This window comes from Embiotoca jacksoni, unplaced genomic scaffold, assembly GCF_022577435.1.
Source record: "Embiotoca jacksoni isolate LCO1_2020_lvr unplaced genomic scaffold, fEmbJac1.0.p SCAF_7, whole genome shotgun sequence".
NCBI classification, from domain to species: domain Eukaryota; kingdom Metazoa; phylum Chordata; class Actinopteri; family Embiotocidae; genus Embiotoca; species Embiotoca jacksoni.
This window is the reverse complement of record NW_027185425.1, coordinates 15,490,298-15,516,362: the sequence shown is the minus strand read 5'-3', so window position 1 is coordinate 15,516,362 and position 26,065 is coordinate 15,490,298. Positions and strand designations below refer to the sequence as shown.

The following is a 26,065-nucleotide window of genomic DNA, read 5'->3' as shown; positions in this document are numbered from 1 at the left end:
CACTAAAAGTGATAGAAGGAAAATACACAGTCCAAAATAAAAATAAAAAAAAAAAATGGTGAGGAAATACAGCAGTGGAAACATTTTCACTAAGGATATCTTTATGATAAGCACTGGCTGAATTCTTGGAAGTGCTGTCAGACAGTTTCAGAAAAATCTAACCATGTTGAGGTGAATGAGTGAAAGCAGAGTTCCACCTAGTGGACAAAAACGACAAGTGACAACAACGTAACTGAAAGCATTTTATTTTGTATAAGAAAAGCAAAAAGCTTTGATTTCTGTATTTAAAACTTGTGTTGAGTAGTGAAATGTAATACCAACATTGGAGTCAAAAGGTACAAAATGTGTCAGTCAAGAGAAAGGCCCATAAAAAAGTGAAGATATGTCTGTTTGCATGATATCTGAGATTTGATCATCTAGAACGGCTAAGCAGTCGTCCTCTGCAGTGTTTCTCTTAGGAAATTTAGTTTAACTTGTGGGTGAAAAAAGGATTATGGGGAAACAGTATGACATTAAAAAAAAAAAATTGCAAATACCTTACATTATTCCTCAAACTACCAGAAGATGTACAATTCTAAAATCTTTGTTCTAACACCAAAAAAAATATAAAGTTAGTAGACGGCAGAAGTGTCCGTTCGGAGCCCTCGGAATAGAAAATCATTTGTAGATTCGGACAGTTGTGGGACTCCACATCTTTGGTCCTACTTTTGGGATTAGGAGTCAAAGCACTCATCAACTGTCTTTACTTGGGAAATGAGTCCTATCTTGTCAACCACTGAGGAGAGCTCCAGCAGTGTATGAACTTATTAGAGGTGAAGGTAACCGGACGGACTTTACATGAGATACAAAACGCTCTCCCCACAAAAAACTGAGGCCACCAAAACCGATCAGTTCAGCACCCTCGTGCAAGTATTTTTTAACTATCGGGAGATTTAAGATTTATTTTGGTATTATACGTTTGCATACATTACTTAGTCCCATCTATTATTTCCCCAAGTACATAATGCATTTACTATTTTATGCATTTAGAATTTCCCCTGTAACTAAAACTCCAAACAGCAACTGTGTGAAAATTGGTGTCATAATTTGCAGCTGAGACTGTTTCCTCTCCTGTCAGCTCCAGTTCTGAGGCAAGAGTGTTTTTTCCTTTGCGTTAACCTTTAGCACGGTTCCTTGAATTCCTAGACGTTCGATAAATATGAGCCCAATCATCAGCGTCAACACTTGTTTATTAAGTAGCTGATTTTGTTACATAATTCGGTACGATAACATCCTAGATTTATCACTAAACGACAGCTTGCTCCATATCTAAATCCTTTTTGACCTGAAATTAAGTTTCTTTGTTTTTATGTATGAAACTGAGGCGCAGCAGAAAAGGGCAACCTGCTGGTGTCCGTATGCCTGAGATAAGAACAAAATCAGAGAAAAAAAAACAACCTTCTTTTATCTACTTATTTCTTAAATATCATTAAATCATACATAAGAAAATAAATTTTTAAATAAATAGCATCTGGAGAGAATTATTTTTTTTTTTTTCTTTATATCATAATGGGGACTAAAAATAAAGGAAGGCAAAGAAAATAGAGGAGAACTGCGATTCGTACCCTTTCCTAACAACTTAGCTTTCTCTATCTGCACTTAAAGGCACAGAGGTGGCAGGTGAGCTGAAGCATCTGGAGGTGATGAAGACGTCTGTCGTTCAGGCATCTTTGTTGTGGCTCTGGCCGTTGCTGCTTCTGGGTGGTCCGCAGCAGAATCTACTTGGATGGTCTTTAAAGTCAAGGTATTGCAGCGCAAAGTGCAGATGCGGGTGTATAAGGGGAAGAAGATCATCTGGGAAAAGGCGTGACAGATTGAAACAAATGTTATTGTTTTGGTAAAGCAGGCACCGGAATAACGCATATATTTTGAATAGAGGTGTAACGTGTAATTACTTCTTTTGTTTAGTGCATCGGTGTAATTATGATAAGTCTGGATTGTTACAGGTAAGATGAAAAGCTTCCTTTTTGTGTTTACTGCATTTAACACACTGCTGGATTGTTTTAAAGAAGAAATTGGTTTTGTAGGACAAGAAAAGAGCGTACAAAAAAGATTTGACAGTTTCTAGAAGAGACAGATGGTAGATGTAAAATCTCTCCTAACAGATGGTATTTGTCTTCTTCAGTAAAGCCAGGAAGAAATCTAATGTGCTGGTGACAGCAGACGAATTGGGGGACACAATGACAGATGCTGTCAATCATCTCATTTGTACATTGATATTGGAGATAATTTGAGAAGTTTAAAACTGTCGCGGCAGACAAAAACATGGTCTTACCGTAAGCGATCTTCCCTGTGTTACAAACGTGTCCGTCGAGCACTAAAAACAGACTATTAACATCCACTTCCTTCACTCCCAGCATGATTTCAAAGATGACGGCCAGCTCTTCCTCCAGGATTTTCCTGTTCTCTCCGCTCTCATACATCTGCACACAGACATGTTGTTTTAGTTCAGCGGCATTAAGTCGACATCCAACCAGACGTAGTGGTAAAAGTGCTCACCTTGAAGGCCAGTTTGAGGGTGTCCAGTGACTGTGAAGGTCGGTGAACGGTGGACAGAGCAATAACATAGTGTCTGATGTCTATCTGTCCGTCTCCGTGCTGAGAACAAAAATCATCTCAGTGAGCAAAAACTGCAGAACTGTCATCATCTCCAGCTTGAAATCATGTCCACTCAACCAAACATGAACTTTCTGTATTTTAAAACAAAGCAGTTTGAATTGCCTTTTTGTGGCAATCCAATAATCAATACAGAAGTTAATGTGTACTTTTTGCGGCTACAAACACGAAAGCCTAATCAGATCATCCACTGCTTATGGAGTAGTGGTGGTGTACGTGTGATTTTCTTTAGTCATCATGTTCAAGCAAAATCACACATGTCCTAATTGTGTCCTTAATTTCAACCTGGCTGCAGGAAGCTAAAGCAATGTCTGGGAAATCAGTGTTCCAGTGTTTGATATGTAAATCATATGCATCATTCAGCACTTTGAAAAGCACCCAGTAAATAAAATGTATTATTATTGTGACATTTATGCAGCAAGATTCTGCAAACACAAAAAATATCATGACCAATGTTAAACCTGTAATCCATCTTCAAATATGTATTTTTAATGAGGTCTTAGGGCACCACACACACATGCAGCAGAGATAACGAAACTGATAATATCGCCATTTCTGCCCACAAAAGAGTAATTCAAATCAATGGGATAACTTTGGATATTTCCCCCAACAATTCTGTAAAGATTATTTTGTTTTATGATGCAGTGTATCTGGATCAATACCGTTTTTAAATCCTTGCTTTTGTCAAATTGACTTCATTGCACCTTGAATTTCTTTTGTCTTTACCTGATCAAAGAAGCTGTGGACTTGTTTAAGTGTGTCTGTGACTGGTAGCTTGAGGAACTGGGCAAAGTCATCTAAACCCAGTTGGTCTCCCTGCAGCTTTCTGGCTCTCCTTGCCTGCTCCTCCAGCACCTCGTCTGTGGTCCCTGCTCTCAACCTTTTATGACAAAGTCAAACAGAGACACCTATGAAGAGATCACCTCGTATATAAATGTGTTACGTTAGTCACACAGAAACCACGTGTGACATACAGTTTTTTGGAAACAAGGTTTTTTTTCACATGCAAGTTCCACACAGCAAATCAAAACATTTTAAAATGTATTGAGGTCATAAAACCGCGAGTGATTTATTCATATTCTTTTCTATTAAGGGCTCATGTGAATCATCAGACCCAAGGTTTATGAGTTTTACCTTTCAGTATTTTGGCTTGAAATCGTCCCAGCTGGCCTATTATTGGACTGTGGTTTCGCAGAGGTGGAAGTAATTAAGTAGATTTACTCAAGTACTAACCCAAAATACAATTTGGAGGAATTTGTACTTTCTTTCCATTTTCTGCTCCTTCATACTTCTACTCCACTGTGTATTTTTCACCTTTAAGATTAGGATATACTATTTAAAGTGACATACTATACATGATTCTGGCCATTCTGCATCATGAGTACTTCCTACTATAGTATTATGATGTGAGGTGCAAAGTATGGTCAGATGCTGAGTGGACTTTTGAATGGATTTTTATTTAAATTGCACCTTTAATTAAAAGATCAGAATAACTCTTCCACTACTTGTGACTTGACCTCTTCTGTACAGTATACAGTTTGTTAGATTAAATCAGATTTAGCTACACAATTTATTTTACTCCCATCATTCACGTTGTCTTTATCACAACTCCAATTCCTCAAATAAAAAAATGTAAAAAAAACTTTACAAAAGATAATTCATTAACTATTTTTTGCACTTTCCACTTCCTAAGTAAAAGAACTAATGACGATGAGTAGGAAACCAAATCTAGCATAAAGATCTAACCTTCCTTTGATATAATTAAAATTTCACATATAATAAATGCAATTCATGTTCTTTCTTAATTAGTTTTTTTTATTAGCTTCAATAAACCATAAAGTTTAATTAAAATTGTTAATATTTTGACGTGGAAGATTTATTGTTAGGAGTACATTTAAATAAAAACTATCTGCAGGGTTAAAATGTTACAATTAGAAGGCGGCGTATAAATGTTGCATAGAGAAAGCTGGTGGTGAAGTTCCTCAATCTATTCATAAAGATGATGGAGTGAGTCATATGATTTAGACAGAATATAAAGAATCCCTCCTGCTCAGTTTATGATCACAACTACTTTATGTTATCATGGCTGTGCAAACTACACATCAAGAACTAATTATTGTACTGCACTAACTACTCCTACAATGGATAGTCATTCCTTTCCTATTTATGCAGACAGCTGATTTTGTAAAGACTCCTTAATAGAAAACTAATTAGCCCTTAATATCACTTGTGTCTTCTCTATTTAACCAAAAACTCACATTATATACTTCTGAGTTCCTGTGGCAATTTTTAAAACCCCTTCCTCACCCAGTGTGTGTTTCTGCCCTTCCACCAGTAGGTGGCAGTGTTTATACCTTCACCGCCCCGAACTCTTGAATCAAACCCAGTCACCACCCTGTTCAACCAGTCGGTCCGGTCTCCCTCCACTCACCCTAAGCGACACATTAGCTGGTTGAACTCCAGGAGGCTGCTGCAGTCGTATATGCTCAGCGGGCCCCGTGATAGGCTGATCTCGAGGTCGTCAAAGGAGAGGTCTGTGAGTGGCAGCTCCAACGCCCTATCAGGAGAGGGAATGCTTTATGTGGCTCTCTGTGAGCTGTGGGTATTCAGAGCAAGCGTGTGCAGATGATCCGATGCTAATCAATGGCACTTGTGCAAACGTGCCAACACACACACACACACACACACACGTGCACGCACGCACGCACACACACACTTACTTGGCCATGAGCTTTCTGACGTTGTTGCCGAACAGAGCAGGGTTTTCCTTCTCCTCGGTTGATGGAGTGTAAATAGGTAAATACTAAGGAGAGACAGTGTAAACTCAGTCTTTTTGTAATGTCACAAAACTGATCCACAATACAATAAATAGAGAATTACACACATTAAAAACATTTACATTTGATAAACGTATAGTATCTTTTTCTCATCTAATATTTTGACAAATTTAGAAAAAAAAGGACTGAAAATACAGTGACAAAAAAAAGCTAATTCACTGTCTTCTGGCTTACTAAACTACTCACCTCAATCTCCAAAGAGTTATGAGGTTGGCACAGAGTGAGCCATAAGATCTTAAACCTGAAAAGCAGAAGAATTAACTTGGTCTAAACATGAGTATAAGAAAGAGAAAATTCATTTGATGAATGGAGACAAGACCGAACAGATGGCCCCGGAGATAATGGAGGTTCCCCCACAGAATGGTACCACGTTCCTTTCTAATGGAAACCAGGTCACTGGTGTTTCCACCACAGATTTATTAACACAGGGCCGGGAGAAGCTCTGTGTGTGTGTATGTATGAAGGTGTGTGAGAGAGAAACACTCACGCTCCAGGACCTCGCCAGGTCCATGTAACAGTATCCTGTGGAGAACACGAGGGAAGAGGAAATGACTGAGAACAAGCACAGAAACGCCTCCCACTGTCCCTCTGTCCTGCTGCCCCGTTGTCCCTCTGTCCCACTGTCCCTCAGTCGCTCTGTCCCGCTGTCCCGATGGCCGGAGGGGAGGCGCCACACAACTCTGTGTACAAAACTAGCAACTAACACAGGAGCAGCTTTCCTCCTGCCATCACACTCATTAATATCTGACCAGGTATCATCTGCTATACCACAGCTAATCCTGTTTCCTCAGATAGTTATCACAACCTGCTCCACATCTACACATACTATACTGTACCATATGTGATGCATATAACTGTTTGCACTACCACACACTTTATGTGTATTGTTTGTCTTCTGACTCACTGGGTGTATGATGTTGTTATTAACCTGATATTGGCCGACTATTTCAGTTGGCATTCTCCTCCCCTTCTGTTATTCATGTCTCACTGTTCTCAATATCCCTGTTGCAACATAAAACAATAACAACAACCTTCAAGCAGCATCCCACACACTGAAAATGGCAAGATTTGATGATGATCATGCAATAAAGCAGGCCTGCCTTCTTTTCGTTTTTTCGAGAGAATTTAGCCACTTTAAAGCAGGTGACGATAGGTGATGATGGTTCCCTTTATGTGTGCTGGTGTTGCACAGTCACAGTTTCAGAAAGAGAGTCAATAAGTATTTCTATTTCCAGTGGAAGAAGGTCGCCATTGCCAAATGAACAGATGGAAACAGACGGAATGGAAACAATCTGCTGGTGTAGAAATAAGGAACCTGGACAGGAACATACAAACCAAGGACCAGTCACCCAGTTACTGCAGTTTATTCCTGCTCTCAGTGCCTTACTTAAATACCACGTGATGCCACGCTGTCACTAAAGTCATCACAGTGACGACATCGAGCACAAAGAGAAACAGTGACAAAAGCTTTCTAGGGAAACAGACAAGAAAAAACTAGGTAATAAGAACTGCATAATTCATGAGAGAGTGTGGAGAGGTGCCGAGAGAGGGACATGACACCTGCGTGTGCGTGTGTGTGTGTGTGTGTGTGCGTGCGTGCATGCGAGACAAGTGTGAGAGAGAAATACGGGGATGAAATATCATCCCACTAGAACATGAAGTCATTCAGCACAAGAGGAACACACTAACGTGAAGGAAAGAAACCATTACATCACAGGCGTGCCGGTACGCACAGGTGGAGTCAGGCTGAACATGATCTCATGTTTGGCATCAAAAAGGTGAAGAAACAAAGAGGTGCAGGGGATTTACCAGTTTGTTCGAGTAGCGTAGTATCACTGGCTGAACTGGGAGTCCTGGGATAAAAGCACCTGAGAAAGAACAGAGAGGAGGGAGGTGGTGAGAAAATGATAGGAGGTACAGTATCAAGTATTTCTATTAGTCATGTATAACAGTAAAGACAAAGAAACTGTGAAATTAGCCGTCTTTGATCAATTTTTTTGATCAATTCTTACATGCATATATTTCCAACAGAAACTACAATATCAAAGCAATCCATTGTTTTGGGGGTTTCTGCAGCAGAGACAGAGTATTGCATGTTGGCTGAGATGAGTGACAAGCTCACAACCTCAGGATAACCTCTTGCACTGGCAGAGATTCTATTATGTCGTGTTGATGACAGGTGAGCTGATAAAATCTACATACAGTATTTATCTCTGGACAAAGACCTATTCAAGCTATTGTGTGACAGTTGAAAGGGATAAAAAAAACAAAACGTGAGAATTAAGAGCATAACATAAATGCAATTTCTTTGCTTATTCACACATCCAGCAGACACACAGCAACATTGCCATTCATTTGGTGACATGCTGTTTGTGCACACCCAAAGTCAATATTGACTCTAATTCTAATTCTCTTTTGGTTTTTACTAATTAATTGGGGGAAATATCTGGCTGTTTAGCAGAAACATGTTCCAGTATGGTCACCAGCTAGTCGCTAACTTTGTGTGTCTGTTGTGTGGGTCTGCCCGGAGAGAGTACATCAAGTGTAATACAGTGATGAAAACAGCTGCCTGGTGCTGCTGATGAGGCTGATGAGTGTACTGAAACAAAACAATACTTTTTACTGATTGATCTGAAAGACACTAAAATACTCGACACTACGCCCGCCCAGTTATACCGGTAACCTGACTGCGTCACAGGCCTGTAAATCAAACCAGACACACACCAAAACATACCTCTCTATAGGGCCTAATATCTAAATAATTATAGATTTATTTTCAGAAGGACCAACAGAACTTTGATCAGAAGGCGTAAATTTAGCTAATTACATCATGACTTGTGGACAAAATGCAAATATACAGCTGTGCCAGGGCTGACTCAAAAAAAAAGAAAAATAATACAAGTTAAATGAAGTAAAGCAAAAATAAGATAAGAAAAACAGGTATTTATATAAATAATTGTCATTTTTAAATAAACTGCCAAAAAGCTGCTGCATAAACTCCTTGCTTAAATACAGTACGTGTACGTTTGTATATAATTAGTAGAACCTTAAAGGCAGGGCAAGGCTGGTTTCAATTTAACATGACACCAATGAAGGTGGTGAGATAAAAAGCTCCCAGAGAACATTGTTGATTAAACAGTTGATGAACTGATGTGTTAAGTTTGAGCAGCTGTGATCAACAAAGAACCTCAATCAATAAACACTGATGACTGACATATGATTTTAAATAAGACTAAGTTACATCGCTGAACCATCTCGTGAGACCGGGAAAAAACTTAAAGAAGCATAAACGTGATCACTGCCTGCACCCTCTAAATAATAACAATAATGGGACACAGTGAGAGGACGGACAGGGAGAAAAAGGGTGAGGACGAAAGAGACAACTCTAATAAAATGGTGTTTGAAATGAGAAAAAGACTGGAAGTACCTGCAGAGTGTTTTCATGCACAGGTGGCAAAGGCACGTTAACACACACACACACACACACACGGTCGCTCTGTTGTGCTGGGAGCCAGGGATGAGACGTAACGAGAGGAGACACTTCCAGAGCGGACGGGTAACACACACACACACACACACACACACACACACACACACACACACAACAAAAGCAGGACAGAGTGTGACCAACATGGCTTACTGGGAATGACAGAATTACAGACTGGAAGAAAGGGGATTAGACAGAGCAGGCAGTGGACAATGGCTGACAACACACACACACACACACACACACACACACACACACACACACACACACACACACACGGGATGTGAGCAGAAAAACAACCCCTAAAAGGGATGGGCGCAACAGTTATGTGAACTGTTGCGGCGTCCTGAAGCAAGACGCTGAAGCTCCAACAGAAAGTAAATTTGGATCGACTGTCAGCGATGCCTTCAGCTCCATGCATTAATAATCATTTACAAGCCCTGGCACACTAAATGAAATGAATACTGAACAAAGTGATCACACAGAGTCTCTCTATTAACACACTGACACACCCAAGGCTGGAAATTGCAAAGAACCACAACCAGCTGTGTTATTGCATCAACTACTGTGGAGGACATTTATGTTTTGTTATCTACCAACTGGAGCCATGGGACAAATAACATGTTTGGTTCATTAAAATGTTTTTATAAATGTAAACGTATTTATTGTATCCTGTTCATCATCTGCCCATCAGTTTAAACAGGAATAGCCTCTGAGGTTGTACTCAGTCACAGCAGCTCTCTTAACTAACATCAGCAAGCTAATAAGAACTGACATACTGACAGCACCAACATACTGAAGTTTAGCTGCTACTGTAAAAGGTGCTCTCCATTCTTCTTCCTCACCTCCTCGCACCTCCATCCTCCGACTCAAAAATTGATTGTGGTTAACCATCATTATACATGTTCTAGTCTGTTAAGCGCATCTCGAAGGAGAAAAGGAGGATTTGTTTTAACTGAACAACAGAAACAACCCTTTGATCAGAATCTTGTTTCTGATTGATATCTGACCAAATATGAAATACAATCCCCCCTTTCTGCTCCTTAGTTCCTTAGTAATGTAATATGGACAATAATGGGCAAAAAAATTGTTTTTGCAGAACATTTTGATTTAGAAATTTAGAGCATGAATTCTTGAGTTGTGTACACAAACATGTTCTGTGCAGTCAGAGCGATCTTTGACCTTTGACCATCAAAATCAAATCAGTTCATCCTCGAGTCCAACTGAGCATTTGTGCCAAATTCTGAAATTCCCTTAAAGCATTCCTGGGATAACACAGCAAGTACCAGAATAACCAGCCGAATACATCCTTGTTTTATCATCAGCTATTTCAAGTGCAAGTAGCTCATTGAGGAAAACTAAAACGCTAAAGTCTTACACAGTTCCATGGTCACAATTATTATTATTGGCCTGTAATATCATTAGACCTACTCTGCTTGTAGGAAAATGACGAAAATTATACGAAAATGACGTATAATAATACTATCATAAAAATGATAATTTTATGGTAGTTTAGTCATGAACCAAAGTTTTGAGCAAACGGACATTTTAACCTGATGGTGGCGCTTGATGTAAAGGGATCACCAAAGTAATTACAATGCATTATGTGTGATGAACAAATACAGTATGTAAAAGTTAATGGTATCATTTGTGTGCATTGAAATAATCACAGTAAATCAAATCATTCGTTTTAGAAAAACAAAATGGGAACCAAACTGTTTTTGTGCAATTTGACCTCATGAATGACTTCTTTTTAAGGCTAAAGGAAATAGAAAAGTTCCAGTTAATAAGTAATTAATCTATTTATCTTTTCAATCATATTTCAGCGCACTAAGGTCATTCCCTCCATCTGGTTTCGTGAGCAGGCTAAAGCAGGAAGAGGACCAAACACATACCAGCCTTGAATAAAATGAGACCGGACCTGTTGGTGCACGTACCCTCGGGGAATATCATGATCTGCAACAGACACACACACATTAGTGCACACAGACAGATGCAGTTGGACTTTCACTCCTTGTTTTTAGTTTGGCCTTAATGTGAGTCTGTCACTCACTGTACTCACGCCATCACCTTTCAATTCCCCCGTGGTGTGAGCTGACGTGAGACTGTGTCTGTGTCTTTATGTGCAAATATCACATATTTCACCTGAGGCCACTTTCCTCCCGACTGAGCTCTCCGCTTGATCTCCTCTACAGTTTTTCTTCTCGAGTCCTGGTCTGACCGAAACACAAACACTGGCCTGATGTAGCTGATCAGAGCTGGGAGGGCGGCGATGAAGAGGCAGATTTTGGATGCAAAACACAAATAATACATATACAAGTTAATCATCAGAGCTTTTAAACAAGGAGGAAAAACAATCAATTGACTGACCAATTAATCTCATATATTAAAGTTAATTGTGTAGTGCAACCAGATTTCAAATTAAAACTAAATTAAAGGACATTGAGTCATAGATATTCATACCTGGCCAGGTATCATTTCTACATTTTTTTTTTTTTATAAGAAAAACACTTTTTAAATTCCTGATTGTTAATTGGGATTATTGAGTAAATTCGGGAATTGATTTTTTTTTTTATTTTTTTTTTATTTCGGTCTCATCATTCTGAACACACAGGCCTCATTCACGAGCCGATGTTCTACCTAATGCCTGAATGAGTATATGCCTTTAAACAACTGGATATCAATTAAGACTAACTGAATTTTAATTTGGAAAACATTATTTGGCACTACTTGGATTCAAGGTTTTATTCAACAGAAATCGCTCAAAATTTGAATCCAGACCATTTAGGTTTTGGCTGCGAAAAGTCACTGTTTGAATGCAGTTATTCTATAAACTTCAGAAATTGAACGGGAGTATCAAAAATATAGAATTAGTGTCGTTCTAATAAAGGTTTATCTGGCATACAGGTTTTCATATTACAGTTTGGAAACTTCAGCCCAACATTTTGAATTTGTTTATACGCTGTAGATTTGTAAGGCACATAACTTCATAGTGATTCCTCGGCCTTTCAGTAACTGTGGAAATGTGTATGACTTACTGCCCCAGACTGGGATGCTCCCGCTCTCCAGTTTGGTGACGATGGAGCACATCGTCATGGTGACTGGGATGGCATCAAAGTAAGAAGAATGCGGCGCCACGGTGAGGATGGGAACTTCAGAGGGCGTCGCCCGCTCCCCTTTCACCTTGATCCAGTGGAAACCTCCGCAGAACCACATGGCTCGCATGATCACTCGTAGACACAGATCTACTAACCTGATGGAGGACACGCACACTGCTGAAAACTCCTATCTAACCCATTGTGTCTTAACCTTTTAACATGTTATGTCCGACGATGTTGACTGGCCAAACATGTCAATCTTTATTGATGCTCACTTTACACCCTAAATGTTTTGGGCTTGCCAGAGTACCAGGCTCTCCAAGATCTCCAAAAATGACACGTGAATCCAGCTGATTGACTGTAAACCTTCTCTCTCAGACGTAGAAATAGACAGTAGACACCAGTAAACGATCAGCAGACAACAGGCTTGTTTGTTTAGCTCCGTCTAACACGATGCTATTCACACGACGCTGACGCGTTCCTGTGTAACGCCATATGCCTTAGTAACACATAACGTGCTTTAACACTTTCCATCACACAAAGCTTTCAGCAACACACCTCCTCCACCCTGACTGCGGCTCGATAACAAACTCTGAGCGTCCAAGGGAGGCGGCGAAGGCGAAGGGCCACGCCAGCAGCATGAGGAACGAGACGAGCAGCAGCCGCACTGGAAAAACTGTGACCGACATCAGGCCAATCTGGAGAGACAGAAAACAGTCACAGCGTTACAATTCCTCTGCAGTGTGATAGTCACTGTGGCATTCATGTGGCTTTTTTAGCCAACCATCAAACAAGAATTTCAAAAAGCCTTTATGAACATAGAGTACATTCCTATACAGGAGAGACATACATCCGACAGGGTTGAGGGAGGAGGAGACTCACATTCCATCAGTGCCTCTAGGAAGGAACAAACATCATCCATCAATGACAGTAACACTCCAGATCTAAATCACTGCTTCCTGGGCAGTTTGTAGGCTTTCATGTCAAACACAGGTTAACACGATCAATACGAGTTACCTCATGTTAGAGGAAGTTGGGGAAAAATAAACTGTGTGAGAATAGATTAAAAAAATAAAAAGCAAGTCAAAGGAGCTTCATACACTTTGAGTTGCATCTTTATTAGCACTTGTTTCCAAAAATAACCCTGGTATTTTTATTGTTTCCGAGATTTTCTTCAGCCTCTATACGAAAGCTGTTTGTAAACTAAGACCTGGGTATTCTTTAGAGTTTCAAGCACATCTTTTCTATTAATGTTAGTAAAAACAGATACTTAATTATTCTAGGTCCCATCTTTTACCTTCAAAACTTACCTCACAATAGTTTACATAGATTTATTTAAACATATTTATTTCATACCCATATATTAAGATATGTAAGAGGCTCCTAATTTGCCAAGTTAGATTGTTTTTAATGCAACTTATTGTCAGCATTTTTTTTGTAATAACCATTCAATGTATTTAAAAAAAAAAAAATTAAAAGTCGCGTAATATAGAAGCTTGTATTGGAGGTGGTGGAGTTATTTATTCCCGTGCTGCATAAACAGTATATACGAGGGATTCCCAGGAAAACGAGGCATGAATGTAATCCAGAGGCTTTATCTAATTAATATCAGCATCACTCTTCACAGTTCACTTCTTTACAAAGCTGTTCTAACATACTGCTGCTGTGCAAACCCAACATTTTCCTCCATTTCAGTGCTGGGCAATATATCAATATTATATCGATATCATGATGTGAGATTAGATATTGTCTAAGATTTTGGATATGGATTAGTGCTGGTTTACAAGGCTGCTTTACAGCTTCACAATAAGCTTTTCTTTACCAGTGTTTGGTGATTTTTCTATTTATGGCGGTCAGTGCATTTTTTATTAAATATCGTAATGATAATATTCCAAAATAAAAAAATATTGTAGTTTTTAGTCAAAAAACTGCCCACCACCCCCACTTCTACTACCGCCCCAATAAGCCCTGCAGAAACTAGGGAAAATTTTAAACCAAAATAGACTTTTATTTTTTACCATTAAACACACAATGTTCTGGTTAACGCTATGTGCTTATCATTTATCAAAAAACTCCCTGTGTAAATATTTTATGGAAGCACCAACAGTCACGTAATGAATCAGCCAGACAGACAACTCCCTAACCTCAAGCCTACAGCCAGTTTCAGCTGGTTGCAGATACACTGACAGAATCTCAAAATGTTTTTTTTAAAACTACCCATTTTTCACTGATTCAAACTCGTTACATTCCCTGTAGCTGCTTCACAATAAAAGCTGTCTTTTGACCGGGTGAGCCAGGCCAGCTCTATAAACACGGTTGTCACTGTGTGTGATAAGGTTACACACATTAGTCGGCCGAATGCTGAAACCTGCTGTATTTGTTTCAAATTAAAAGCCTTTCAGCATTTTTTTTTACACAGTCTACACATAAACTAGGTTTTTACATAGTCTTGTTGTATGAAACAGTAGCTTCTGCGTAGAGCAGGAATGGACCAATGTGGGATTTAGGTGCCATGTGCCGTTTCTCAGATGTGTGTCACCTAATACACGCATGCAGGCACACACACGATAAAAAAAACAAATGCACAATCAATGCCTTTGTTAAAATGCGGTACTTTTAAAAACAGTTATTTTGCTGCTTTGTTGTTTAAAATATACTTTCAAATGTTTTAAAAACCTACTTAAAAGGCTGTTTTAACTTAATAGAAAGTTCACTGTCTACAAGCCTACACACTGCAGTCTTCCACTTCCAAAGTCCTCCACTGGTTTTCACATCGTAATTGCAGTCAAGGAGAAAGCGCGTACACAGACAAAACACACACACACACACACGCACACACACACACGCACTCTGTTAATATATATGTAATACATTGTTAATAATCTCTGTATTACTTGAACATTTGTAATTAAATGTCTTAAGGAGCACATATACTCGCTGAGGAAAAGTTTCCGTCGTTGCCTGTCCTATATAAACATATATAAATATATAAGCTGAGAAATAAGATAAGGCAACTCTGCAAGCATGTGCTGAACCTCTGGTCATATGGTTTAAACGAGGTCATTGAAATGAAGTTGACTGAAACCCGAGTACCACAGAGGAGATGAAAAGTCAGCAGACTGACCTGTCATGCCTTTTCTCTTACTGTGTAATGAGAGAGATGTGGGGTGTGTGTGTGTGTGTGTGTGTGTGTGTGTGTGTGTGTGTGTGTGTGTGTGTGTGTGTGTGTGTGTATATGTGTGTGTGTGTGTGTGTGTGACCAACATTCAGTCTCTTCATCCTGCACTCTTGCTGCGCTCCTTCATTGCCCTCTCATCAAGCTCCCGGCCTGCTTTACAGTAATCTGTTATCCCAAAGGAATTCCTCTCAAGTATCCATCCATCAAGCCATCCATCCATCAATCTCTCCCTCTCCGTGTCTATTTGCTCAGCTCCACCTCCATTTATCATGCTGCTCTCCCTTCGACTGTTTTCCTCCTCCTTTGCGTTGATGTGCTTTTTGTCACCACTCTGGGGATTCATATCTGACCTCCCCTCCCTTCCTGTCCCATCACCCCTTCTTGCCTGTGTCCTTCTCTATCTGGAGGAGCCCAGGTGCACACTTCAGGGCTGTATTAATAAATAAACAGCAGTGGGGGGGGCGGGGGGTGATTTATGTTGCTCCAACGCCTCTCTGTGACTTTCCACCCCCCAATGCCTGTGCGTCACCATCAGAGCTTAACAAATCCATCTGGGAGGATCCGCTGGCATTTCCTCAGGAGGTGGCATAAGAATGAGCTGGGGAGGGGCAGAGGCGAGCAATCTCAAGTGTTTTATGAGAGCAGTCCTTGAAATTTACAGTAAAAATGTGCTTCAGTGCCGAGCTTACTTCCGTTTTGTTTTTTTGTGAATGCAATCATTTGTTACCGTACTCCTTCCACTGTGTTTCTGTGTTTCTGTTACAACTCCAAATATAGCGAAGAGTTTTGTCTCAAAAGCCTCTAATGTGCAAGACTGGGGAAGATATCTACACACCTGTTTTGAAATATTACTATCGGTTTACTTTTAGTGAAGACTAGAACCTACGAAAAAGTGTTTATATTGTCTTCTGCGGCTTTGAGAGAGGTTTTCAAAGGCCTGAGAAAATGTTAGGTTGTCTTGAATTGTGCCTGAGGTGTTGAACTTTTATTAGAGAGCCTGGTACATGGAGTTTGAAAAATGTGGGCATTTACAAGACAGCAAGGGCTGAGCAAGAAAAATGCCATTGAAATGCATTAGGAAATTTGTTGGATCAAGTGTTTTGGAGATTGACAAGAGGGTGAAGCTGCTTCGCCATCTAAAGAATACGTCCGTGAAAGGAGGAGGTTCTAGGCCGCTACGTCATCAAATTCCGAAGAACTGATCCGATGTCAATGATCCTCCAAAGTTCAAGACAGCCCTTAGTTCAGAGAATTTTCAAGGATGCTTGAGGTGTAGCCTCTGTGCCCTTAAAGCACCCACAAGCCTGTGTGTATGTGCAAGGACAGGACCATGTTATTGATGCACTCTTAGACTCTGTAAGACGGCAATAGGTGGTGATAATGCTCTGCCAGGTTGCACTGCGGAGAATAATTACAAGAAGAAGAATTCCAGGACGAATTTGAAGAAAAAGAAAAGAAAAAAAAGAAGAAGACCTGAACACTTGCTGCTGTTCCATTGTGTTCTCCGAATTCTAGACAGCCTTTGATGAACTTGATTTGGAAAGATCCGTTCAACCCACAATGAATCCTTGAGATTTAGAAACAGTCTAAAAATCTGGGTATTTCAGTCTTTGTGGAATTGCAACATCTTTACAAAAATGGTGACTAATTTAGCCTCAAATCACTAGCCTCAAACAGCAGACCTAACTTTTCTACCTGATTCTCAACACCTTCATTTTAAGACAAACATGAATTACATAACATAAATAGGGTAGATCATCCTGCTTCTGCTTTCCCAGTGACTGGCTCGATTGTCTCTCGACACACAAACACGAGCCTCCTGCCTGTAAGTATAGCAGCAGCAAAGCTGTCAGGGGCCATTAAGGCAGAAAGTCACTCAACCCATCTCACAACAGAGTACTTCCGCTTCCTAAACACACACACACACACACACACACACACACACACACACACACACACACACACACACACACACACACACCATATGTATCAGTCAGCTGCACTCTAACAATACACAGACACACAAGTGCATAAAGCGGAATATCTGACACATACCATTACCTGGAAATGTGCACAAACACACAACGGGATGGGTGTCTAAACAATGGTAACATATGGGTACGAGGTGAAGCGGCACCATGAAACCATCAGTTTCAACACAACAAAAAGAAGTTATGGAAAGATTCAGCTCTGTGGTGTTTGTTTAAATTATCTAAAATGTATTTGAATACTTTTTTTTTTTTTTTTCATTTATTATCAAAATATTAACTGGACACTGACTCCGCTAATGTGTGCATGAATGTTGATGTCATCATCTTAGTTTTTGACATCTATGTTAAAGTATAACATTACCATGCGACATGGTCCCAATATACTTTACAATTACAAAGGAACATGCAACAAGCAAAAAAAAAAAAATAAACAACCCCACAAAACACCAATGTTACATAAATGTTGCCATCTAGGCCTTTAACAGCGTAACTAAGGGACACTGTTGCCATTGGGAAAAGGGTGAGAAAGGCCACTGGAAACTGTGTACGTCCTACTACATGTTGTGTTCACAGTTATCCATATTGATAGAGCTGCAGTGATTAATCAATACACGCACTAAGAGAAAAGTGATTTGGCCATTGTTCATATAATCGATTAATGGTTCAAATCATGTCTAATTGAAAAAAAAAACATTTCATGGTCCCACGATCTCAAGTGTAAATTATCTTTTTTTTTTTTGGTCTTACATTCAGGTAAATTGAATACTTTAAGGTTTGATACTGTTTGTCGAGCAAAACAACACGTCTGCTGCTCAACTTTGACTCTCTGTTATTGTGATGGGCCTTTCTCACTGTTTTCTGTTTTATAAAACTAACATGTAGTTAAGAAAATAATCTGCATATTAATCAATAATTTAAAAAAATGTCAGCGACAGTTTAAAACAGAAACTACATCCAGGCCTCCGCTGAGGCAGCATTTTCCATAGCCATATGACAACCAGCTCCCCTGGGTGATGCATCCAATTTGGACTGCTCTATACCCTGTAGTGCTATAGTGAAGGATAATTGCTCTTGGCTAATTGTTTTCAATGGGCCAAAAGAAGAGAGCCCTGATTCCCACCTGGGAGCCCAGGAAGCACTCAAACTGTCCTACCGTTTGTCAGGTTCAGGCTGCTTGTCAGGCAGGGAGGAAGGCCAGGCAGCAGGAACTGAGTCCCCCAGATGAAAACCAAAGTTACACGTTACACACATACACAAGACTAAAGCCATATCAGGTATTAAAATATTTGCCTTAGTCAAGAAGCTGTGTATTAAGTCTCAGCTCTGTTGAATATTATGGGTGTATTGTCTGGGCTGGAGAGTTGGCAGCTATGTCTGTGGGATGTTCACTGCCTGGCAGTGTGGGACTCAGCTGGAATGAATGCTACTGTCTGTATGCCTCACTTGCGGACTTTGTTGATCTGCAGTGCTGCTGATCATATTCACTGGAAAGTTAGAGTAAAAAAAAAAAAAAAATCCAGGAAGAGGGGCCAAATGTGCTTATGCAGCAAGCCTCTCTACGACAAAGACACAGATACAACACACTTTAAAAAGCATACATGTTATGCAGTCATGTAGATTGAAAGCCGAAAGCATCGAGCAGGCCATTTTTGTTGTCGTTTTTTTGGTTCCGCTTTGTTTGTTTGTGTTCAGGCACAGCTCGTGTTTGTTTACAGGAGAGCGTGCAACCGGGTCCGCACGTTTGACAAGTGGAAAAACACACCTCACCGCCACATTAGAAGCAGGAAGCATGAGGTGTGAAGCAGCCACACATGGTCCACCTTACATCCTCAGACCTGCTGCTGTCGTCTGGCTCAGGCACACAACTGTTTACAATTTACTGAAAAGTCCAACATAAACACTGACAGACACGTGCGCTAACGAAGACATTCCTCCAGCAAAACCGACGATGGGGAAAAGAGTGTAATTACGGCATGCGGCCATGTCTAAAAGCTTAGTTTACCGCAACAAAAGCATGCAAAACTAAAAAGACAAAGGACTGGTGTTTAGCGCTGTCAGTGGAATTGTTAATAGTCGGGAGCTGGTGGTGCCAGCATAAAGGCCAATTTCCTGAGCCTTGTGATTTGTATATTTTGCTCTGAATGAAAGCAGGCACCTCTGAGCCCTGCAGCTACGGGGAGAAAGATAAACCCGATGAGGGAGAGAAGATAGTCTGATTGTACGACTGCAAACAATACAGAAAAGCCCATCCCTGACCTGTTTCAGCTGTTTCTCCATGAAAGCTGTTTATTCACTTCAAACTGAATGAAACCGTCACTAATAATGTGCTTTTTAATCGCATGTTACAAAATGAAATGACTCTTTCAGTGGGTCAGTCCGTTAAGTTATGTGTGTTCAGGACATTGGCAGGCAGTCAGCAAACCCTACCAATCGCTAGGCATGAGAATCCATTGATCCATTACTTGATTGATGAGGACGTATTTCAGCCTTATAGGTCCCTCTATTGATTTTAATGGTTGATTTAGGGATGTAGCCACAGCTGTCCATGCATGTGTGTGTGTGTGTGTGTGTGTGTAGCAAGACAAGCGAAGTTTCTCCCCATCACCTTCACAGCACAAACACCTTGCTTTAACTTTCACATCAACACGAGCGACCAATGTATGTGGACGGGTGCTAAACTCTGACTCTCACATTCTACTGAGGACGACCACATTAAAGCTGTTCACCTGTCAGCTTGTTGAGGCACCTTGCTTGGACACACAATTGGATGAGTCAAAAGAAAACAGCTACAAAGTGCGGAGTGACAGAGGGAGAACGTGGGAGGAAGTGGAGGCCGATTAGCAGGTGTCAGTCAGTCAGCTGACAAAGTCAATAAAAAATAAGTTATGTTTTGGGGGGGGGGGGGGTTTTGGAGTGTAATTTAGTGTAAGTTCTTAACACTGACAGTTGGTGTGTAGTTAAGAAAAATATCGAATGTGAATGTTTGATATGCAAATGTGGACAATTAAGGTAAATGTGGGGAGTGTCTGGCTCCACTGAGACAACACAGGTTTCAGGTAGGACAATAAAGCACATGCGGCAGTTACGTGATTTGTATGACAAAAAAAAAAGGATAGATGCCCTTTGGCTGTATACGTGTTTTTGCTGTATATACGTTTATTTATGTGTGCACAGAAGTGCATGTACATCAAGAGCAAGTCACAACCCGGAACCAAATTCCTTGACAGTGTAAACATACCTGTCAAATAAAGCCGATTCTGATCGTTAATGTCAAAACAATAAAGTGAGTATGACTTCCATGTATCTGCACTTGTCCCTTGACACTCAAAAATATAGAAATGAACACCAAAATCCATAATAAGATTGAGGTTCATCTAAATTAATTAAATTCATAGGAAACATTGTAGTTATGCATCAAATCTAGACAGATTTTTAGAATGACTTCAAAGACCTTGCATGAAGGACTATTTTGTGACCTCGTGGTTTCTGTCCTTTTTAAAAGTACTTATTGTTTAATCTTTTTAAGGACCACTTAAGGTGAGCTTTGCTCTCCATTATTACCGAGAAAAATATGGAAACCAGATTTATTCCCAGCATCACCACATCCCCATTTACTTTGTTTTTGTTTTGTTTTTTCATGACAATGTTTATAAACTTTATAATTGCACCGGTGTGAAGTGGCTCCCAAAAGAGGAAGTCTTAAAAGTGTCCGTCAGCCCCAACAAGGTGAGCAAAGTTGCAGTAAATACACACAATAAACACTCGACACTCGGAAGTAACTTCAAATGAGGAAAGAAGATGTTGAACAACAGATAACTGATTTACCATTTGTTGTCTGAGATGTTTTACCTGTATTTTCTCTGTCATGGTGAATTTCAGCGCCTGGACGAACGGGTTCCGTCCCACTCTTGAAGGGCGACTGTTTGACGTCTTCATACCTGAAAACCTTGACACCAAAATAACAGAAAGAAAAGTCCAAAATGTCCTGCAACGTTGAGGTGACTTCGTGGTGTCACGACGTGCAAGAAGCGTCCCTCCTCTGGCTCTGGCAGACTGATGCTGCCTGGACGGGGAGGAGGACAGTTTACATAACGCTAATAAACAAGCTCGCCATATGAAACAACGTAATTTCCGGTTGTGAAATTCAGAATAAAAGCCATGTCTGGTTTCACATGAATGCAGCCGATTTTTAAAGACGCTACAATTAATAAAAAAAAATAAAAAAAAATAAAATAAAAAAAGGATTTGCTATGATATTGGGTGTGCACACTAAATTAATTACTATCTAATATATAATTACTACTAATCAGCTTATATTCGTCATTTTTATTTACTTAAGCTAACAGCTATACTCAAGCCCGGCAAATACTGTAAGCAGCGTCGCGTTCAAGCTTTTATTTTGAAAACAATAACAAACTCTGAAAGGCCAATTTTAGACATTAACAAATAAATTGGACAATCTGGAGCAGGTTTATCTTATAAATAATCTTTTAAAATGTAATGATCCAGTCATGGAACACTAAATTGTAAACACGTTATGTTTCTATCTCATTAGAGACTAAGATTAATTCATTTTAATTAATTAAGACTGTTTGGATTAATTACAGAAAATTCACATAAATTTAGTTCAGCAGTTTCTTACAGTTTAGTTCATTGACAGGAGACATTAAGAAATTGCTTTGGGGAGCATTTTTGCTAATAGTAATCAATAAAAAAATGACATGTATATCCCATATAATATATTAAATTGGAGAAGATCTTCAAAGAAGACAAACTGTTGGTGTAATGTGTTGGCACACACACATTTATTAAAAAAATATTACTACTAACATAAACTAAAGCTGATAGGAATGTCATGTTTTATAGGTATTTAGCCATAAAACAGTATTTGACTAAATGTAATTTTAAACTGATGACATAAAATGTCAACCTTATGGTGGCACAAGTCAGAGGATCACTAAAGTCTGCAGAATTCATTGTGTAGGCACTGGATATATGTGACAAATGTTGTGCCAATCATTGTAGTACTTTTAGCAACTGGGCATATTATCAAAAGAGACCTTAAAACATTTGACAGGAAAAGTGAAACCTCTGCCCCTGGTCAACTAAGAACATAAAACTTTTGTAGAGAAGTGGACATTTGTAACTCATCAAAGCAACAAACAGAAACACACAAGCACAAAACACAAACGCACAAGCTGTGAAATGCGTGTTTGAGATGTTTGGGGCAATTGGCCTTCATTGATGTACAGCAGGCATTTGAAGTCGAGTTTCCTCCTGCGTTTGATCCACCCATTAATTTAATCTTTTCTAGATGACAGCGACCATCCATGTAAACAGACTTTGTTGAGCTTCAGAGCCACAGATGGCTGATCTACATTGTGTCCCGTGACTGACTGGTTTATCAACTTCATATCAGTTGTGATCAGTCAGTATTTCAGGTGAACTCTAGTCTGTTTGACAACATTTTCCAACTCACAGGGCTTACAATGGAGCAAAAAAGGAAACTTCTAATATGTGAAATACCTCTGAATGGTGCCATATACTGTGGACTGGAAGTTAGACATGTTCATATGAATTGATTGACACACCCAGGTGCTTTGCTGTTCCTCAATTAGTAAATATTAACCTTTATGAACACTTCAAGCAGGGCGAGTCATTCGCTGTGTTTGTGGCCAAACATCGTCCAAACAGTCTGGTTTCCTTTGCTGCACCACCAGGAGCAAGAACAGTTTTTATCCGCAGGCTGTCACTCTGCTAAACAGTTCAAATGTTTTACATCGCTGAACCTTTTTGCACTACACCCAACCGCATCAGCACAATTTGCACTAGGTGCAATTGCACCATTGTTTTAGATGTACATATGTATATATTCATTCATTTCTATCCTGTAAATATATGTCTATTTATGTTTTATATGTCTATTTATGTCTGTTTGTTTTGTTTTGGGACGCTGAGAGTGAACCTAAAACCGGAGTCAAATCCCTTGTATGTGTCAACATACATGGCCAATAAAGCAATTCTGATTCTGATGTTGCAGTGTCAGTCCTGTTTATAATCATGCTTTGCTTCTCTGTCTCTCAATCATGCAATGACAGAAAATGTGGCCATAGATTTTTAGGGTAAACTGCAGGTGTTTCACACGGCCAAGGAAGCACACAGTGACAGAGATGACTTCTAATCAATGACAGTGGTGAGGAAGAGGGAGTCAAAGTGAACAGGCGCATTACACTGCAGGTTGGAGGCTGTTTTCTTGTAGCAAAGACTTTGGCCCCCTCTTGTGGCAGAATAATGGAAATGAAAGAGGCTCATGTTTGTGACAAAATATTCTATCCAAGGTTCCTATTTTAGACAGAAAAAACAAGAAGAGTAATCTAAACATTTTTGTAACTAAGGAGCTGATTTGCAGGTTTTTTTTGCCATAATTCAGTGACAGTTGTGTTCCTGAAGATAAAACATAATATGTTTTGATAGTTTACAATTCAAGTGAAGCATGAATGCTGTATTTATTTTTAATTATATTTCTACATACGTCAATAATTAACATTTTACGGTCAAACGTTATTGTGGAGGTCTTTAATTATTTCCAAAAAAAAAAGGTATTTGGAGATATTTGGAAGCTTAACTTTATGTGAACAAATCTCACACTAGCTATGTTTATTCTAAATGAAATTTTAGAGATTTAAAAAAATTCTGTTTCCTTCACTTTGAAAAGATTGTGTACTTTTTACAACTGCTGTTTAAAACTGAAACGGACGAAGTGTTTGAAAAAAGCTTTGAGCATTCTTCAGTCAAACAATTTATTATTGCAACAAAGTTCTTATAAATATCCACAACCTCTAAACTAATTTCCCAAGACTCCTTCAACACTTCAGCCCTGCCTCTGCTTGTGTCTTGGATTGGTCTTGCAGAACACAAACAAACGTCCCCTCCGTCGAACAAAGAAACAGTCCTTGCAGCGCCTCTTCAGGGCAGACTTGGTCTTCATGCCCGCCGAGGGCTGGATGCAGGGAAGATGCTGACACTGTCCCAGCACAGTTGGTCCACACTGAGCCGAGGAGCCAGACGGGGGGAGCTGCACGGAGCGGACTCTGGCTGATGACAGGAGCAAAGAGGAAGGGGCAGCGGCGACTGTGCGGAGACATCTGTAGGCGCAGGCTGCCGATGAGGAGAAGGTCGCGTTTAACCGGCTCATCTGGGCCACTGGGCGGGTCAGGGAGGCAGCCAGGTGCTTCAGCAGGAGGAAGGCCATGGTGTCTGCAGAGAATAGGCCAATATGTATGTTTTAAATCTGAGGTATTTAATGTCATATTGGGATGAAGAGCTGAAATGATTAGTCAAATATTTCATTAGTTGAGGATTCATCTTTTTATCTGTCAAAAATGGTCAAAAAAATGAGCAAATTTCTTAAATGGAGCGATTTGTTGATTCTCTTTGGCCCTGGACACATGGCATTACCACCCATCCCGGGGGTTCGGATCACAAGCGGTCAGCTTTAAGCACAAGTGTGAACGCACCAAGCACGTATTGAGATCCCATCTGCTCAGACCACATTCAAAAGTGGAAATGACCACATTCTTTTAGATGCACCCTGGGCCACACCGATGGACCACCTACTCAACCAACTTCAGTGGCTGATGACAGGAGCAGGAGTGTTACTATCACATTACAGCAGGTTCGGCAGTTTTGGATGTTTACTGAAAATCTGACAATTCAAAGTCATCATCTTGGGCTCTGGCAAGTTGTGATTGGCACTTTCTCACCACTTTTCGACATTCGAAAGATGAATCTCGGATCAATCAAAAAATGATGACTTAATAATGAAAATACATTACTTGCAGTCACAAACATAAATTAAATGAGCATTATCAGGTTGTCAATGGAGCGTTCTACTACTTTGTGCAAAAGCAAATGTAATAAAGCCCAGAATGAATTTTGCACTGTTATGTCTCTAAATAGCCCAGGTATAAACGTAATGGAAAGTCAATACTGCTCAGCTATTCTATGAAACATCAACCAAATAAACGCAAAGACATCAAACAGTGGTGGAAGGAGTATGCAGATATTTTACTAAAGTAAAAGTAATCATACAAAAATGAAAAAAAAAAAAAAAAAAAAAATACTCAATTAGAAGTAGAATTCCTGTAAACAAACCTTACTTAAGTAAAAGTACATGGGTACAAGTACAAGTACCCAAAATCCAAAATGTCCCAGTTTAGGGCGCTTTATGAACTTCTGTGCAAATGCATTGATATGTGCGCGTGAGCAGCATTTTGATGTCGTCATAGCACAGCTGTAGTATGTTCTATGTATAGTGACGCATTTATAACATCTGGTTACGTTTCAGGTATAAAATATTGATCTAAAAAAGTAACTACAATTTTCATAGAAATGAGTGGCGCGCAAAATTGTATATTTCCCTTTGAAATGTTGAGGAAGTATAAAATAGCAGCAAATGAAAATACTCCAGTAAAGTACACGTATCTCTGTAGTACACGGAGCCATGTGATCCAGAGACAGACATTTAAACGGGGGAAACATCAGTCCCTGGCCTTAACTCAAGTACGGACAAAGTCAACGAACGTGAACAAACCTGCCAGAAACTCCTACAAGGTCACAAACAGGGGTTATGCCTTAAAAAAAAATTGCGTTTTAAATCTCCAACACGACCGCGACGCTGTTCTTGCTGCGCTGGTTCAGCAAACAGCTTCCGGTTTGAGAATGTTAGGGTTGTAAAGTGTGCCCTCGGCGTTGCCTGTCAGGTTCCCTCGATGGCTTTGGAAAATGTCCCCTCCCTCACCGTTAGCAGACGCAAACTC

At 39.8% G+C, this 26,065-nt stretch overlaps 2 protein-coding genes across 2 annotated transcripts; both read right to left on the bottom strand.

Moving 5' to 3' along the window:
* Positions 1-260: 260 nt before the first annotated feature.
* lpcat1 (lysophosphatidylcholine acyltransferase 1) lies at positions 261-21,275 on the bottom strand. Its single transcript, XM_069176787.1, has 14 exons — positions 21,096-21,275; positions 12,636-12,775; positions 12,018-12,232; positions 11,125-11,237; positions 10,875-10,935; positions 7,302-7,360; positions 5,980-6,014; positions 5,679-5,733; positions 5,376-5,458; positions 5,087-5,212; positions 3,382-3,535; positions 2,539-2,637; positions 2,315-2,462; positions 261-1,833 (listed from the first exon to the last, which is right to left on the bottom strand). The coding sequence occupies exons 1-14, from the start codon at positions 21,180-21,182 to the stop codon at positions 1,700-1,702; spliced, it is 1,509 nt and encodes a 502-aa protein (XP_069032888.1). The 5' UTR covers positions 21,183-21,275; the 3' UTR covers positions 261-1,699.
* A 2,758-nt stretch (positions 21,276-24,033) lies between these two features.
* mrpl36 (mitochondrial ribosomal protein L36) lies at positions 24,034-25,958 on the bottom strand. The gene is made up of 2 exons (XM_069176300.1): positions 25,840-25,958; positions 24,034-24,503 (listed from the first exon to the last, which is right to left on the bottom strand). The coding sequence occupies exon 2, from the start codon at positions 24,496-24,498 to the stop codon at positions 24,118-24,120; it is 381 nt and encodes a 126-aa protein (XP_069032401.1). The 5' UTR covers positions 24,499-24,503; positions 25,840-25,958; the 3' UTR covers positions 24,034-24,117.
* Between the last annotated feature and the right edge of the window lie 107 nt (positions 25,959-26,065).